This window comes from Trematomus bernacchii, unplaced genomic scaffold (genome assembly GCF_902827165.1).
Source record: "Trematomus bernacchii unplaced genomic scaffold, fTreBer1.1, whole genome shotgun sequence".
Classification (NCBI taxonomy): domain Eukaryota; kingdom Metazoa; phylum Chordata; class Actinopteri; order Perciformes; family Nototheniidae; genus Trematomus; species Trematomus bernacchii.
Genome location: NW_022987709.1, coordinates 513,240 through 528,660, shown reverse-complemented (window position 1 = coordinate 528,660; position 15,421 = coordinate 513,240). Strand labels below are relative to the sequence as shown.

Genomic DNA, 15,421 nt, shown 5'->3' with positions numbered 1-15,421 from the left:
CCAGTTTCAGCGAGGTAAACTGGCCACGATGTCGCATCATCGCAGACATTTTGAGAGGTGCTACTGGTGAGGTAATGGGTTCACTGGATTACATTTTAATAGCTGCATTTGAATGGCGTGCCAGAGGGGGTACTGTAAGTGATGTGATCCATGTTACAGCACTTGAGTAACAGTGGATGACTAGTGTTCCTGTTAATACTCTGTTGCTGTGATGGGAACCACTCTAGAGGTAACTAACAAAATCATATCCATGGATTCAAAATATTTCTTCACTGCAAAGGTCAACAATATGAGAATAACAAACAGAGTGGAAAGGGCAGAACATGGTCAGCATTTTCTGGATATTCTTGCTTCGGACAGTTTGTTTCAAAAGAACTGTGATCACTTACACTCTCTACTGGCAAATACAAATACATCTTACCAATATTGCATTTTTTCAACCACATTGGGAGTGCAACCATGTTTGATGTGACTTTGCTGCTTTTTAAATTCATCTGTGAATAACTCAACATCTAGAAACAATCAGGAAGACAGAGTAAACATATATTTTAAATAAGATGTCTACAACATTTTAAAATGTCTTTTCCATCCAAAACAAATGCAGTGATCAAATATTGATTGTACAGTTTCTCACATCAGCCTTATTAGATAGTTCCTACAGCATCTGCTGAAGTGGGAACAGAGAGTGTGAGACTGAACACCACGACACCTCCAGCAGAGACACAGCCAACGGGAAGCAAAACCAGCCATGCAGACCCTGTCTATCATAAATCTGATAACAGCTCAAACACACACACCCAGCGCAGCAGCAAGAGGGGACATGCACAACCACACCCTCACTTCTCAGGAGGGGAGAAAACAAAGAGGCACGGATGAAATGCTGACAGTAATGGCAGAGTAGAAGAGAGAGTAACGACTTCATGGGAGGCTGGATTGCAGGGTGAGGAGGACGTTAGAGGGATGTTTGTGTGACTGAAGAGCATGAGAAGAGAGGCAAAATAATATACCTAGGCATGTCCGAATCAAGAAACTGTCTGCAAAAGCAAAAAAACAACAACATTCCGTTAGTGGACTGGAGGGAGAAAAATGTTAGCATCCATTTACACCTTGATGTTAGTCTCTGCAAGCCTGAGCAGGGCCCGTCCTGGACCCCCGCCTGGACCCCCGCCCCGCTGAGCCCTTACACCAGAATTCTTGACCATTGAGGCAAAACGAACGAGACGAACACTGAGGGCTGCGTGGAGCGTTCAGTAGATTTAGAGTAAAACTCAAAAACTCACAAAAATACTTTACAGTTTGTAATTTGAACACCAGATAATGTTATAAGTTTTGCAGAAGGATATTAAAAGAGAATCTAGACTGTTTTCTTTACATATAATACGCTGTAAATACACTGTGAGCACACAGAGTTATTGTGCCATAAAACAGTGGTTATGTTATGGTAGGAGGTTTTGGATGTTCAAAGACAAACCAGAAAAGAGTTGATCATGTTTTCATGCCACTAATGTCTGTCATTCTAAAACCCAAGGTCTTATTATTGTGACTGTAGTCTTAACATAAATCTACTGCCATCTACTGGTGAGCCTGAAAGGGACATTTTGGGCATTTTCATTGTTAAAGCATCTTGGCTGTGTTAATACATATGAGAGAAATGTTGATCTCAGATATGTGACATTTTGGAATTAAACCAAAATGGCAATGAATATTTGGTAGTTATGATCAGGACTAGAGTTGTTCAACAGATTTTACTTTGTTCAAAGTGGAAAATAATATATTATATATATGTGTTTCTGACAGACATGTTTAACCCTCTAAGGACATCAGAGTAACTTTAAAAAGTTACCAGGCCCATGTTCACTGTGGAAACTCCAGCATACTCTCCAACAACATGTCACAGTCACAAAGTGTTCATGTTAGTACAACTTTCTTCATTTCAGTCTGGTATTAGCAATGACATTGGTCTGTTGGGTTGTTGTTTCCTGTAGTTGTGAGTTTTATTTAGGCCACACCTTCTCCCTGCTATTCTACACACCAGACTGCAATCACACACCGCCAGATTGATTAACATTTCTGCATTGTCATATCCAGTTTGGTAATGTTAAATATCAGGAGTTTATCAAGGGATTCAAGAAAGTGATGAAGACATATTGTTTCTCTTGAGTTCAAATACAGAGAGTTTAGTGTTTTACACACAGACCCATGCTGGAGTTAAAAACACATGCAATTTTAATTTCGGTTTGTGTGATGAGGGTTCTTGGTAAAAAAACGAGTGGCTCTTAAAGTCTATAAGCAGGTGAGTTGGTAAATCTAATCTGTGTTGAGAAGTGACACGAGTTAGAGGTGAGGTGATAAACAAGGTCATACAGTATGCAACATGGAGGTACAATGATCAAACAAACGAAAAGCACAGATTAACAACAAGGAGGGTCGCACAGCCAGCATGGACAAGGGAATTCATAACTGCTGATGAGGCGGAAAATAAATAACTCTTTGATTCACTTTGCTCATGGTCACTCTAGATAGTTATGTGTGGCCTCCTGCATTTAGAGAGAGGAAGCTATACTCATGCAGGTCATGATGATAAAGTTAACAAAATATCTAGGTGAATCTAGTCTGATCTAACATTCAAGCTGTGTCTCTTGCCATGATTTGTCTCCACAAGTGCAGCTGGTCCCCTATGCCATGCGTTAGCCTGTGTGCTGTGTTTCAGTGCAGCTGACACAACAGTGAGATCCTGAGAGGCAAGAGAGAAAAACTATTCTGGTGATCCATTTTTTTTGTCTTCTCTAAACTGTTATCACATCTTTCACAGAAACACATCTTTCCAAATGATTTTTAAAAACGTCTGTGAAACATATTTGCTATTTGTAAAAACAGCTGAAGAGAAAAAGTGTTTGCAGATGTCAATGTTGTCTTGTACTCCCTTTGGGCAGGAGAGGCTGTGTATCAATACCCCATGAATTTAATATTACTCAAAACATTGATTTTTCTTCATATTGAGTCACCACTTTTTTTCTCTCACCTGCCTCTCAAGGCTTTCTGTAGATAATGTTGTTGTTTAAATGTAAATCAGAACAATATAATGGTTTCCAAATTCAGCAATGCTGCCATAAACAAACATATATATATGTCCACAAATATACAAATTACTACCAACCACATCATCTGAAAATCTGATCAAATGTACAGAAGATGGGCTGGCCCTGGCTTATTCTCTATTTACAAAGATCTGACTGTTCACATAGAAAGTGTAAAGCAGTACGTACCGGTCATCTCGCATGGGCCTGACATAGCCAGCAGACAGGATGTTGAGGGACAGGATGTTGGGGTCGATGATGGTCTCATCAGCTTCAGGCATGTTGCGGAGACGACCTAGGACGGCAGTCATGCCTCAGTTAGAACAGCTCGTAGACATACAGAGGCAATATGACTGATGATGCGATGGACCTTAACTTACCCACAACAAGCTCACGGATGTCTTTCCATTCCAATTCACCTCCTGACTCGTGTACAATAGTAACAGTGATTCTCCTCTGGAGGCCCTGTTTGTCAACAAATGATCAGTTGTCATGATAGGTTCATCTAAAAAACACTAAATGTTGTATTTGTTCAGTGTGATTGGCATACCTGATGCAGTAGGTATGTGCCATGGCAAGGCATTCCTCCTCTGTGGTCCACCACAGCAGGGATGTACCTGGGAAGACACAGATGAAAAACAGCTTCACGGATGTGGTCATGTGACGTTGTGACAGTGTGGAGACATTTGTTTCAAAGTGTGTCAGGATCATTATAACTATTCTATGGGAGACTTTAGAGGTAAGTGATAAAAAAATCAGTTTTGTTATCATCTATGTCTGATACTAATTGTTCCATCAATTGAGCTGTGAACAATTATCAGAAAAACAGGAGAGAAACAGTTTGGATCAGACTTTGAAAATAGATCACCAGAATTGATTTTTTTTACTTTTTCAAAGAAAACAAACTGGATGTTTGTGATGCAGGATACTCACTCTCCAGTGGCCTCCAGCTCGCAGATCTCAAAGAACACCATGAGATCATATTTGCAGTGACAGGGTCCGGCCTGAGGGCGGGTCATGGCTGTCAGCTTGGTCGCCGGTACTGTGATGAAGAAGGAGATAAAGAGTGTAAGAGAGGTTGAGGGTAGACAGGGAGCAGACTAGTGGTAACAGCAAGGAGCTGCTCTAAACCTACAAGGAGAGTGAAAGGGAAGAAGAATGGAAATCAGTGATGCAGGGAAAGAGAGGAACCATTAGTCATGTAGAAGGAGCTCCTTTCTTCATTTACATTCTTTTTTTTATAAAACTTAACTCTGGTTTTGTGGGTTCTCACTTTGCAACACAGCCCCTTGTAATAACAAATACTGTACATAAGGAAAAGCATATGCACAGACTTCTCCAACGGTATTCTACTTAATCAGATTTGATTTTGTTGATTGTTATTGATTGTAGAACTGATTCAATCTAGTCTAGCCTTGAGTTAAACGCAGTCCTTATACTCAAAGTAGTTCCCCAAAAGGAATTAAGAGAGGTTGAATTTGAAATCAGTAACATGCAGTTTAGCTCAAGCTCAATTCAGTATTTTCTACAGTATATTTAACATTCCCGACTGAGAGAGTATCTTTCATGACTGACGACTGAAGCAGAAAGGCGCCATGGTCCGGTTCAAAGAGGGAACTGCGAGGAGAATCCACCACACACACAGAACATCAGAGAGCCGATCCAACTGAATCCTGACACAATGAAACCCCCTTTTATATCAAGTCCTTTTTGTTTTGATGTAATACAGCTTCTAATAGTCATGGCAGTAGTAACCTCAGGTGTGGAATTTAAATGAAGAGCTCTGGGCCCCACCATCCCTCCTACAAACTGTATGAGAACGCACACTGATTGGTTGTTAAGCTTATTTTTGTTGTTGTTGTTTGTGTCTTTGAAGTTTCTTTGTAGTAAATGTGTGTATCCTTGTAGGCATTTTGTATTCCTTTGTGGTTTTTAGAATTTCTTTGAATTGACTTTGTGTATCTTTGTTGTCATTTTGTATTTATTTGTTGTCATTTTGAGTTTCTTTGTAGTTACTTGTTGTCTCCTTGCAGTCATGTTGTGTCTTTTTGTGGTTGTTTAGCCCATGTACATGTTGTTGTGATTCTCAGTGTTTATTTGCAGCTTTTTTGCATCTCTTTGTGGTTGTTTTGGTGACTTTATAGTCTTTTACGTTTCTTTCTTGCTGAGTGTTTAATGTTCTTGTCTCTTTGAATTACATTTGATAGGTAAAGGACATCGATAGTTTGGGCCCTAGGCCTGTCCCCGGTTGCCCATTCAGTAATCCTCCATCAGTAGATGTAATAAAAACATGCTCTTTTTTGTGAAACTCGCTTTTGTTTGTTGTCACGGTAGCTTGAGTTTTTAAACAAAGTTCTGCTCATCAAATTGCAGTCAATAAGTTCATTGTAATGTGAAATGGCAAAATGTACTTGGCTGTAGTATTTTTTCAAGTCACTTGAAGAAAAACACTTAATATAAATAGGCTTTCAGTGACAGGATTCTCTTGGATCTGACATCATAACCAACCCGGATTCTGAGCTTTAATAACTGAACAGATAGAGATGGGCGGGGCTGTCAGCTGAGCCTGCTCGTTTGCTTCCAGTAAGAAGGAAGCAGCCAGGCCAGCGGCAGACAGAGCGTGGCCTGACAACGAGTCCACCAGCGCCCCATTGAACACGTCTGGGACCAGGTATCGGATCAGGTCCAGCGACTTCTCCCGCTCCGGCGAAGTGTCATCATCAACTGCTTATACCCAACAACATGGAGCTAAGATCACATGACTTCCAGAGAGACTAGTAATAATAGACAATACAACATACAATAATGGTAAAATAAGGTCGCTCTGGGAGGAGTGTGTTTACCTGGTTTGGACAGAGGCATCACTCTTGGAAACTGTCTTCTGCAGGGACGTAGTGGACTGGTAGTGGAAATAACATGTGTCATTATATGAAAACACAATCATATACATTGCATCTTTGTCTGTACGGTAAATCAGTTCTTCCAGGTACCTGATGACGTCTTTACAGAGGGGGAGAAAAGGCTGTTTCTGGTAGTGTCCAAACACTTCAAACACAATGGGCTGAGTCTTGATGTAGTCCACAAAGGAGTTAGTCACTTCAACAGCAATCTATAAAAGAACACAGCATTGTTAAAACATGTCACCTATCAAAACAACTCAGCTCTTTATTAAAGAGGATCTGAGTGATACTTCTTACATTCTGCACATGGTAGAAGCCAAGAGGGGGGCCGCAGCCTGTGTTCTTTAAGGGTTCAGTGGAGAAGGCCTCATCATGACGGTGGATGAAACTGAAATCAATGCAAGTCACATTGTTGAATTTGAAACATTAAAAAAAGTTACATAATGAATACTGACGATCATAGGGCAAAAAATGTACAATGTAAACATTTTTGATGAAGTGCTTACTTGAACTGGCAGAAGATGTCAGCATATTCTGCAGAAATGCTGGAGGCTTGCAGAACCGTCACCCTGAAGGTGAAGACATTACCAATCCTCAGGTGCTCCAGGGCTGTGTCCAGTGGCCCATCCAGACTCTTTACTGGATTCTCGGGCTCATCGGCACCAGCTGTCGGGTCAACAAAAAAATCAGACACAGATGAAAGCTGGTATTCCAAGTAGTCAAGTGGATTTTTGGAGCAATCACGGGAAATTCCCAAAGAATGGATTCCAGCAGCTGATAAAACCAGGACTTGCCCTGTCCCGAGGTCTGACTCACAAAAGATATTGAGCACAAACACTATTAGACGTATGTAGCTGAGTGCTATTTGCCCTTCTTTTGTGCAGGGAGAGGGAAGAATTTATTTTATCCAATGACGTTTAGCTTTATTCATTCTATTTGGAAGACCCATCTGTCATTGCATCATGTCAGTGTAAGGCAAGGCAAGGCACATTTATTTATATAGCACCTTTCAATATGCGACAATTCAAAGTGCTTTACAAAATAAAAAAATAAAAAGACATTTAAGAATAAATACAGTAAAAACACATTACTGTATATAAAGGCATTTTACAACAGGCATTAAAAGGCAAAGATAATAAGATAAACACAACAGTTATACAATACATGAATAAAAAGCAAACTGCAGTGTGAATATGAGCAGTTCAATTAAAAGCAGTTCAATTAAAAGCAGCGGCAAAAATATATGTTTTCAGTCTCGATTTGAAAATAGTAAGAGTTTCTGCGGACGTGCACGATTCAGGCAGTTTGTTCCAGATTGTCGAGGCATAATAGCTAAACGCCGCTTCTCCATGTTTTGTTCTTACTCTCGGAACCGAGAGCTGACCCGTTCCTGAAGACCTGAGACATCTTGATGGTTCATAATTATGCAGGAGATCGTTGATATACTTTGGTCCTAAACCATTTAGTGATTTAAAAACTAGCAATAGAACTTTAAAATCAATTCTTTGGCCGACTGGAAGCCAGTGTAAAGATTTCAGAACCGGAGTGATGTGATCCACTTTTCTAGTGTCAGTGAGTACTCGAGCAGCAGCGTTCTGAATCAGCTGCAGCTTTCTGATAGATTCTTTAGTGAGCCCTGTGAATACACTATTGCAGTAGTCCAGTCTACTGAAGATAAAAGCATGGACAAGCTTTTCTAAATCCTGTTGCGACATTAGTTTTTTAATCCTAGATATATTCTTCAGGTGGTAGTATGCAGACCTAATGACTGTTGTAATGTGGCTGTTAACATTCAGGTCTGAGTCCATCACTACACCCAGATTTCTTGCTTTGTGAGTTACTTTGTAGTCTGCCGACTGATTACTTTTAATCGGTCCTTCTTTGCTCCAAAAACAATGATCTCAGTTTTTTGCTTGTTCAATTGGAGAAAGTTCTGAGTCATCCAGTCAGTGATGTGCTCAATGCACTTGTCACTGTACCATGACAACTCTTTACCCAGCTACAGTCTGTGTGTGACATCTCTTATTGGGATAAATAATTATAAATGACACTGTAACTGCGTGTGGCTGTTAGCACTGATCTTTGTGAATTAGACTGTTTTTGCCATGAGGCTCATTTGTATAGGAAGAAGGCATATTTGTTCTCAAATGCATGTATGTTAACACATTGAAAGTTGTGCAAATAGCACAAGAGCATAGAGACGCTATTTGTTTATCAGCAGTTAGAAATGCATCTCGTCCTTAGTTGGTGCTTGGGAAATTACACATTTTTGTTTTGTCCTATTTGTGCAGGTTTATCGACCGCAACAAGGTGCAAGTCACTGATCAATTTGCCTCTCAGGTGTTTTGTTGCATGAAGAATTATGAATGCATGATCTGTGTTTATGATTTGAAGGCAATGATTTGGTTTGATTTGGGCACGGAATCATCCTGCCTATTTTGACCACAGAGCTACTGTCGTTCCACCTTGAATTTCTTTTGCAGAAAGCATCAGTCTGGAGTGCCAGATTTAGGCCACTGTTGGCCCAAGTAGGAATATAGACAAAAACACACACTCCCAAACACAATGATACACTCACTCATTAAATACAATTACCCGCACATGTGTTATTGTTGACCTCATCGGCTGAGGGTCCCAGCTCTGCGATCTGCCCCTCCCCCTCCACAATACGGAGCTCCTCCTGTGAAACCCCTGAGTGGGACAGTCCCACAGAGCAGGACTCGGACTGGAACTGCAAAAGCAGGTTGATGAGCGGCCTGGTTAGCAGGTGAGCATATCACAGTTCATTCTGTATGTTCTAAGTACGGTGTTTTTTCTCTACCTTTTCATATTGCTTATCCTCAAAGGAGATTTTGGCAGTGCCTGACTGCCTCACTCCTGAGCCGTAGTCTGGAGCTTCCTCGTCAGCTGGAGGAAAACACAGAGCACCTTCACTTCACTCCCTCAAGAAGTCACACACAACCTGTCCTTATGATAGCCTCATGCCCCTACTAATCAAAAACAGTGGGGCTAGGGATCCTAGCCTTACCTGATATAGCCTGCACCGCCACTCGCAGGAAGCCCTTCACCTCGCCCTTCTCACTCACGATGGCCACCCGGTGGACCAGAGGAACTGGATACAGCAGGTTGCTCAGATAAACAAAAGCCCTGGATAGGAAGCAGAAAGAGATAGCAAGAGAGATGATACAATCTTAAAAACAAGTATTAAACTTTTATAAAACATTACTGAACAGGACAACAGAACATAGAGCTGCAAAGCAACCAAACAGAAGCTGGGACTGCTCTTGCGACGGCCATGGCTGCCCTTTACTATCGCTGTGTGGGGGCTTCTCCTCACCACCTATAGATAAGGACATTAACAAGACAAGTATGGGTCTCATGCAGTATTGCTTAACTTGTACTGATGACATTTTGGTGAGGCTAAGGAGCATGTGTGTAAGGGTCAACTTTACATTCTTTAAATGACTGCAAAATATGGCAAACCAGCTCACTAAGCTGGACAGCATTGCTTATCTACTTATAAGCAATCAAATTCATCCCTGAAATCATGTGTTTTCATTGTTTAATGATCATTAGCTACGGCACAAAGATTTGCATTGTGCTCCAATTTGAAAATATTACACTAAATCAAGTAAATCATAAAGACTAACTAATATAAATGTGTGTTTACTCAAAATGCTACTATTTCCTGTTTTTTCGATATACTTGATCTTGCAGTCAAGGTGTGCATTTTCTCATGGGGGGTAGACATGTGGTGACAAGTGTAAAAAGGGAGAGGCTTAAGACAAGATTGGTGAGGTGCAAAGAAGGCATGCTCAGGACAAAAGAAAAGGAGAACAAAAAATGCGTTCAACTTCTCGACTTAAATGAATCAAAAGCAAATGGAACAGAAATCATCATAGGTAACATAGCTCAGCCCGAATCAAAAACTGCCAACAGTTTGATATAGTGAATGCTACAGCAAAAAACAAAAACACGAATGACATCAGAAAACAAAGTGCACCCCGGGCGGAAAGTGCTAATTTGTGCAGAGGGGCACTAGTTCCTCTTCAGATGAATTCAAGTAAAAAAATTGACAAAAAAGGTCAAAATGAAAAGACTTGTGCTCTGGCATGCCTAAAAGAGACAGCTGCAGTAGAAACCAGCTCTTTCATCTTGAGATTTTGAGTCTTCTTGAACACCATTTTGCTATTTCATGAGTCACTCATTCATGTTTCACAGCAGGGAGAGAAGATTTCGCTGTTGGTTCCTGTGTTATGCAAATCAGACCTGAATATTACTCCATGAGACATGTCAGTGCTTTGCGAGTGAATGGTCTTCTGTAAAAGCCACAAGGTTGCTTTTAGCCACAGATAAGTGAGACATACACTTCAAGCAGCGGTTGAGCATCAACTTTGCTTGAATTTCCATGGAAACAAGTGAACTGACCCCACCCTGGGCTGACATAAACAACTTGTTCTGAATTGTAATATGCAGAAAAAGCATTTAACCTGTTTAGTGTGAAAAACAAAACAGTTAGCAACAAAAGAAAACCAAGAAAGACAAGCAATGTTCACATTTTTTATGAGATAAAAATGTAAAACAAAGGATAAACCTCAAAGCCCAGAAATGTCTACTCCAGCTGTCTCCGAACGCAGAATCATGTTCATGAAAAAATATGTGTATTGGTGTGAAATTTGAGAACAATTGTGTCTTAAACATGAGGCAAAATGACAGTGACAGCTGAGACGGAGAATAGAAACTAAAGTGGTGAACTTGACTTGCGGTCAGTTCAGCTCAGGATCCAAAATACCTATTCTCCCTCTTAACTGTAGTGCTATTTATCAATGAACATTGTTTTGGTGTGAGTTGCTAAATGTTGAAGACATGAGCTGTAGAGATGACTGCTTTCTCTCCACTGCCACTAGATTGCTAGTTTGAAAAAGTGCCAACAAAATATATTTGGAAAAACTCAACAGGAATTTATCTTTCCAGAAATCCTAACAAGGTAACTCAAGACCATCCTCAGACCTTGTGAGTAGTTCCATGCAGACATTTCTTTCTTTCTTTCTGTCATGACAGAAGAGGCTGGTGACAGTGAGCAGATGGAACATTAGCTAGCTCTGGAGAGCCTTTGTCCATAAGTAAATGGACGCTTCATCGCGCTGTGAGAAGGTTGTCGGGTGTAGCTCAGTAGAAAGAATATAGATCCTACATAAAACTGCTCACAACACGGTTTATTGATAGCTTAAGTAACCTAAGCTTAAGAAAATAAACATTGCTGCTGCTAGTGCAATGTCTTTTTGCTGCCTCGAGCACCAGAGGCCACTGGAGAGAGGGCAAACATATCTAAGAAGACCGATATCTCCTGGCAACAAACACCAAAACTATTTATACTGATAAGCAAGAGGGAAAACATGTATTTAGATTTTGGGGTGAACTGTCCCTTTAAGAATGTTTTTCAAATCTACACTAGAGTTAGCCACCTTAAATGTCTCCATGTTGATATTACAACTATAGCTTCCTTGACCCAATTGGACAGTAGAGTGAAAAAGGGTCTTTGTAAAAACCCTCTGACATCTGAATCTGTGTCATGCTCGTTGTTTTCAAAAATGTGGTTTCCTCTGTGCTGATGTCTACTGCAGGACACAGACCCCGTGTCTCAGCGTGAAAGAGCTAGTTTCCTCCACCAGCATGCTCCTGAAACCTCACCAACCTTCCCACTACACTGAATAATGGTGAGCGGTCGTAAAAGGGATCCTGGCCTTCGCCGGAGCCACGGCAGAGCTCTCTCTCATCATCATATCCATCCTCATCATCATCATCATCCTCTCCCCCGAGCTCCGAGCACGGGTCGTCCAAAAAGATATCATCATCCAGGTCCTCCAACTCTTCCAACTCCTCCTTCTCCCCTCGACCCTCCCTCTGCGGCTCAGCCAGCTCGGTAATTTCAGAATTGGAGAGGGTCGGGGATGGAGTAGGGTCACTCATGCGCTCGCTCATGCATGTGTTGAAAATGGGGTTTCTGGTGCAGCCAGAGACATGGGAACTAGGTTAGAACAGTTAGAGAAAGTACACACTTCAAACAAGAGGGGGCTTTCACTGTCTGTTTCAGTGTGTACAGTGGAGACATAGAGGAGTACGACGGTGCAATAGGGCCATTGTAGGTATGAAAAAGATGTACATAAATAACAAAGCCAGGGGGAAGTAATATTACGAGAAGAAGTCGTTAATTTCATAGAATTGCCTCAAATATTGTCTGAGGATATTGAGTCATTAATTTAGTCTTGTCAAGAATCCACCTTCACAGATGCTGCATGTAAAAAGAGAAGCCCCCCTCACAGGTTGGTGAGGGGGAGCAGCAGCATGGAACTGTTGTGTTGCAGTTACTGGTGCACAGAGGCTCATCAAAATCACCATGTGGTTTTATTATGAATAGGGTCAACTTACGGCAGTGTCTTTTCAAAGTGTGTATATTTATGATAATATGGTATTTCTGGTCTAAAATCATTTGTTTTTCCAAAAAGCTTGAACCAATTGCATTATCTAAATGTGTTCAGCTCATCCACTGCAGGCACAGTAATCTGTGGTGTGATGAGGTTGACCCAAACTATTTACAAGTGATAAACGTGGTTTCAACACACAGAGGTTGTTGTTTTTTTAAATAAGACTATAATTCTAGGGAATGCTCAGGTTTTTTGTACATTTTGGATTTTTTAAATAGTAAACAGTACCACTTGAATCTCAGACATTATGAGTTTTCTCTCTGAATATTACCCCCCTCCACTTTTCTAACCTACAAAGGCCCCAGTGCGCTGTTGTAGAGAACAGATGGGGCAGGTGCGTCTATAAAGAACTGAAGGGTGCCAGGAAGAAGATGATGATTGACAGCCTGTAGAACAAAGATAAGCTTCCACAGAAGCAAAGGTTGGGTGATCTTATTTGTGTTTATTCAAAAGCCTTTATAAATGTGACAAATCATTTACCTTAAGTTATTCATAACTGCTGTTGTAAAATACTCAATTAATATGAGAATCATTTGAATACAGTATACCATCAATGGTCTAGGAATAACTGTGATTGCTCTCCATCAGGAGTTTACTGAGCCGAGCTCTCTGCTGGTAAGCTTACAAAGCTTTGGTGTCTTTAAAGTTCTAGGTGCGAATACACACACCAAATAAAATGTTTGAATACAACTTTAGTTGATTGCTGGTAAGTCATTTGTCTAGAAAAATTAGGGGACATTTTTCACCCTAATCATTTTTGCTTGTATTGCAGGAGCTACATGTTATTACAGGCTTGATGCTGTATTTTAAGTAACAGGGCCGTGTGTGTGAGAGAGAGAGAGAGAGAGAGAGAGAGAGAGAGAGAGAGAGAGAGAGAGAGAGAGAGAGAGAGAGAGAGAGAGAGAGAGAGAGAGCTTGGTAAAGAGGTGTGTGCCAAAGTGTGAGAGAAACAAACAGCAGGCTCTGAGTGGGAGGACTGATGAAACCTTGCATTCAAATGTTTCACGGCTGATTTTCTCATTAATGAAGACATGCCCGGCAGCACGACATGTTCCAATCATTACAATTGGGTGTCTGTATCTGTCCTTTGAAGCTTTGAGCTATGTTGAGGATAAATACACTGGTTATCAGAAAAGAAGAGTATAGTTCAATCTTCTCAGGTATGAGAGGATATGGTACATTTAAATATGCTCAATTGATACTTTTTTGATGATACCAAGTTAGTTCTTCATACAAATACAATTTTCTTGAAACTTTCTTGAGTTGAAATAGGTTTGATGATAGTAATGCAAATGACAGCCATCAGTATGTTATAACGAAGACACCATAATGACTACTTCACGCTGATGTCTCAGTCATTATGCTCCATTAGTTGACCCCATTCACAACATGTGCTAGTCTTGGCCCACAGCCTCCCATCTTCCTGGATGGAGTGACTAACATCTGTTTGCTCGCTGTTGTTGACCTTTGTATGAGTTTGAAGGTTTTCCTGTGTAGGCCAATGGTGTTCAGCATTTACCTGCCAACCAGACGGAACCAGGGGAAGCGGTCATAAAAGGGGTCTCCTCCGGTCATCACATTTTCACCGTCTTCAGTGGTGTTGTTGGGTACATCAGCAGCGCGATCGTACATTTCTCTCATCAGGTTCAGTCTTTGCCTGCAAAAGCAGTAACAGTTGCCATATATATTTATATATATACATATACATACATATAGTCATCATGCTGAAATTAAGCAGTTTTCTTCCCATGAAAACTGTGATATTAATGAGGAAGACCCAGTCCACATGCAAACAGAATTTTAGGTCCATAAAACTAAGATTTGTGAAAATGTCTTGGGAGAAACTCAGGCTTTATAGGTTTAAGAATCTTGCACATGTTGACTGCATGGGGGGGTTGAACCTCTGACCTTCCAATTCCAATCGGAACAAAAGGGGAAAAGGTTCAGTAGACATGCTCGTAATATAGCATCTGAAGTCGTTGTGTGGTTCTTTTGTAGATCGTAAAATTAAGACAAATATATTTTTACATTAAGCACAAAATATCTTTCTACTAAAATGTCCATGCCATGTAAACATGGCCTAATACTTTTGATACATTGACAGTTTATCAGTATACTTTTAAAACATTGTTGACTAAGGACTTCGGTGCATGTTGATGTACCTCAGTTTTTCTAATGTCCAGTAGTGAGTGGCTCCATTTTTCTGATCCTGCACCTCCACGGCCAGAATGGTGCGTGGGAACTGTCTCTTCTCTATGTCCTTAGCTTCCTCTGGGGGCAGCAGGTCTGGAGGCAGGGGGGAGTAAAGGGTGTCTGTGAGCAGCACAAACTGGAACTGGACCTGTAGAGGCACAAAAACATTGCTTTGGTCAGAGGGATATAATATAACATCAATATGGGTATACGTTGAAATGAAGATAGCACTATGGACCTTCTTCTTAAGCTCCACACTGATGGCGTTGGCCTCCTTCAGGAAGATGGCGTTCCCCCACAGCAGGTCCCTCAGAGAGGTGAACTGGTAGCAGCGCCACTTACGGAAGCTCCACACAGCCAGCTCTAGTTCCCTCTCTGTCCATTGCACTGTGCGGAGAAAGGATACAACATCATCATTTGGTAAAGAGTTGCTTACTACCAACATCGATATGTGTGTGTCTCCAATCAAATGCACTACCTTCCTCTTCTGGCTCCTCCTCCTCTTCAAGGGTTTCTGGGTAGTAACTGTCCACTTGCTTCTGAAGAGCCTCCAGCTTGCTCTCATAATCCTAGAGCATTCATTAATGAAGACCAACGTCAACAAAAGATACTGAGGAACACAGACAGTTGAATAACTCTGATGTCAGGGAGTCTGCTTGATTGTCATTATCGTTCAAACGAGAAAGCAAAATGAATGCAACGTGTTCTTTTGATTGTAATATCCACATTTTCTTCTTGCTAATTGAATACTTTCATCTATTTTTCT

At 41.0% G+C, this 15,421-nt stretch overlaps 1 protein-coding gene across 4 annotated transcripts in view; it reads right to left on the bottom strand.

The window, feature by feature from the left end:
• kif1aa (kinesin family member 1Aa) overlaps positions 1-15,421 on the bottom strand; it is a 51,142-nt gene that overhangs the window by 10,785 nt on the left and 24,936 nt on the right. For 2 of the 4 annotated variants that reach the window (XM_034140922.1, XM_034140921.1), the window contains exons 22-36: positions 15,134-15,224; positions 14,894-15,042; positions 14,625-14,803; positions 13,982-14,119; positions 9,006-9,124; positions 8,799-8,884; positions 8,579-8,708; positions 6,484-6,643; positions 6,275-6,365; positions 6,068-6,186; positions 5,921-5,976; positions 4,011-4,119; positions 3,628-3,694; positions 3,458-3,542; positions 3,267-3,372 (exon numbers count right to left, since the gene is read on the bottom strand). In XM_034140922.1, the coding sequence (XP_033996813.1) occupies positions 3,267-3,372; positions 3,458-3,542; positions 3,628-3,694; positions 4,011-4,119; positions 5,921-5,976; positions 6,068-6,186; positions 6,275-6,365; positions 6,484-6,643; positions 8,579-8,708; positions 8,799-8,884; positions 9,006-9,124; positions 13,982-14,119; positions 14,625-14,803; positions 14,894-15,042; positions 15,134-15,224 (1,685 nt within the window). Of the gene's footprint in view, positions 1-1,007; positions 1,035-3,266; positions 3,373-3,457; positions 3,543-3,627; positions 3,695-4,010; positions 4,120-5,920; positions 5,977-6,067; positions 6,187-6,274; positions 6,366-6,483; positions 6,644-8,578; positions 8,709-8,798; positions 8,885-9,005; positions 9,125-11,672; positions 11,982-13,981; positions 14,120-14,624; positions 14,804-14,893; positions 15,043-15,133; positions 15,225-15,421 lie in introns of all 4 variants that reach the window. The other 2 variants (XM_034140919.1, XM_034140920.1) reach the window with 2 other exon arrangements.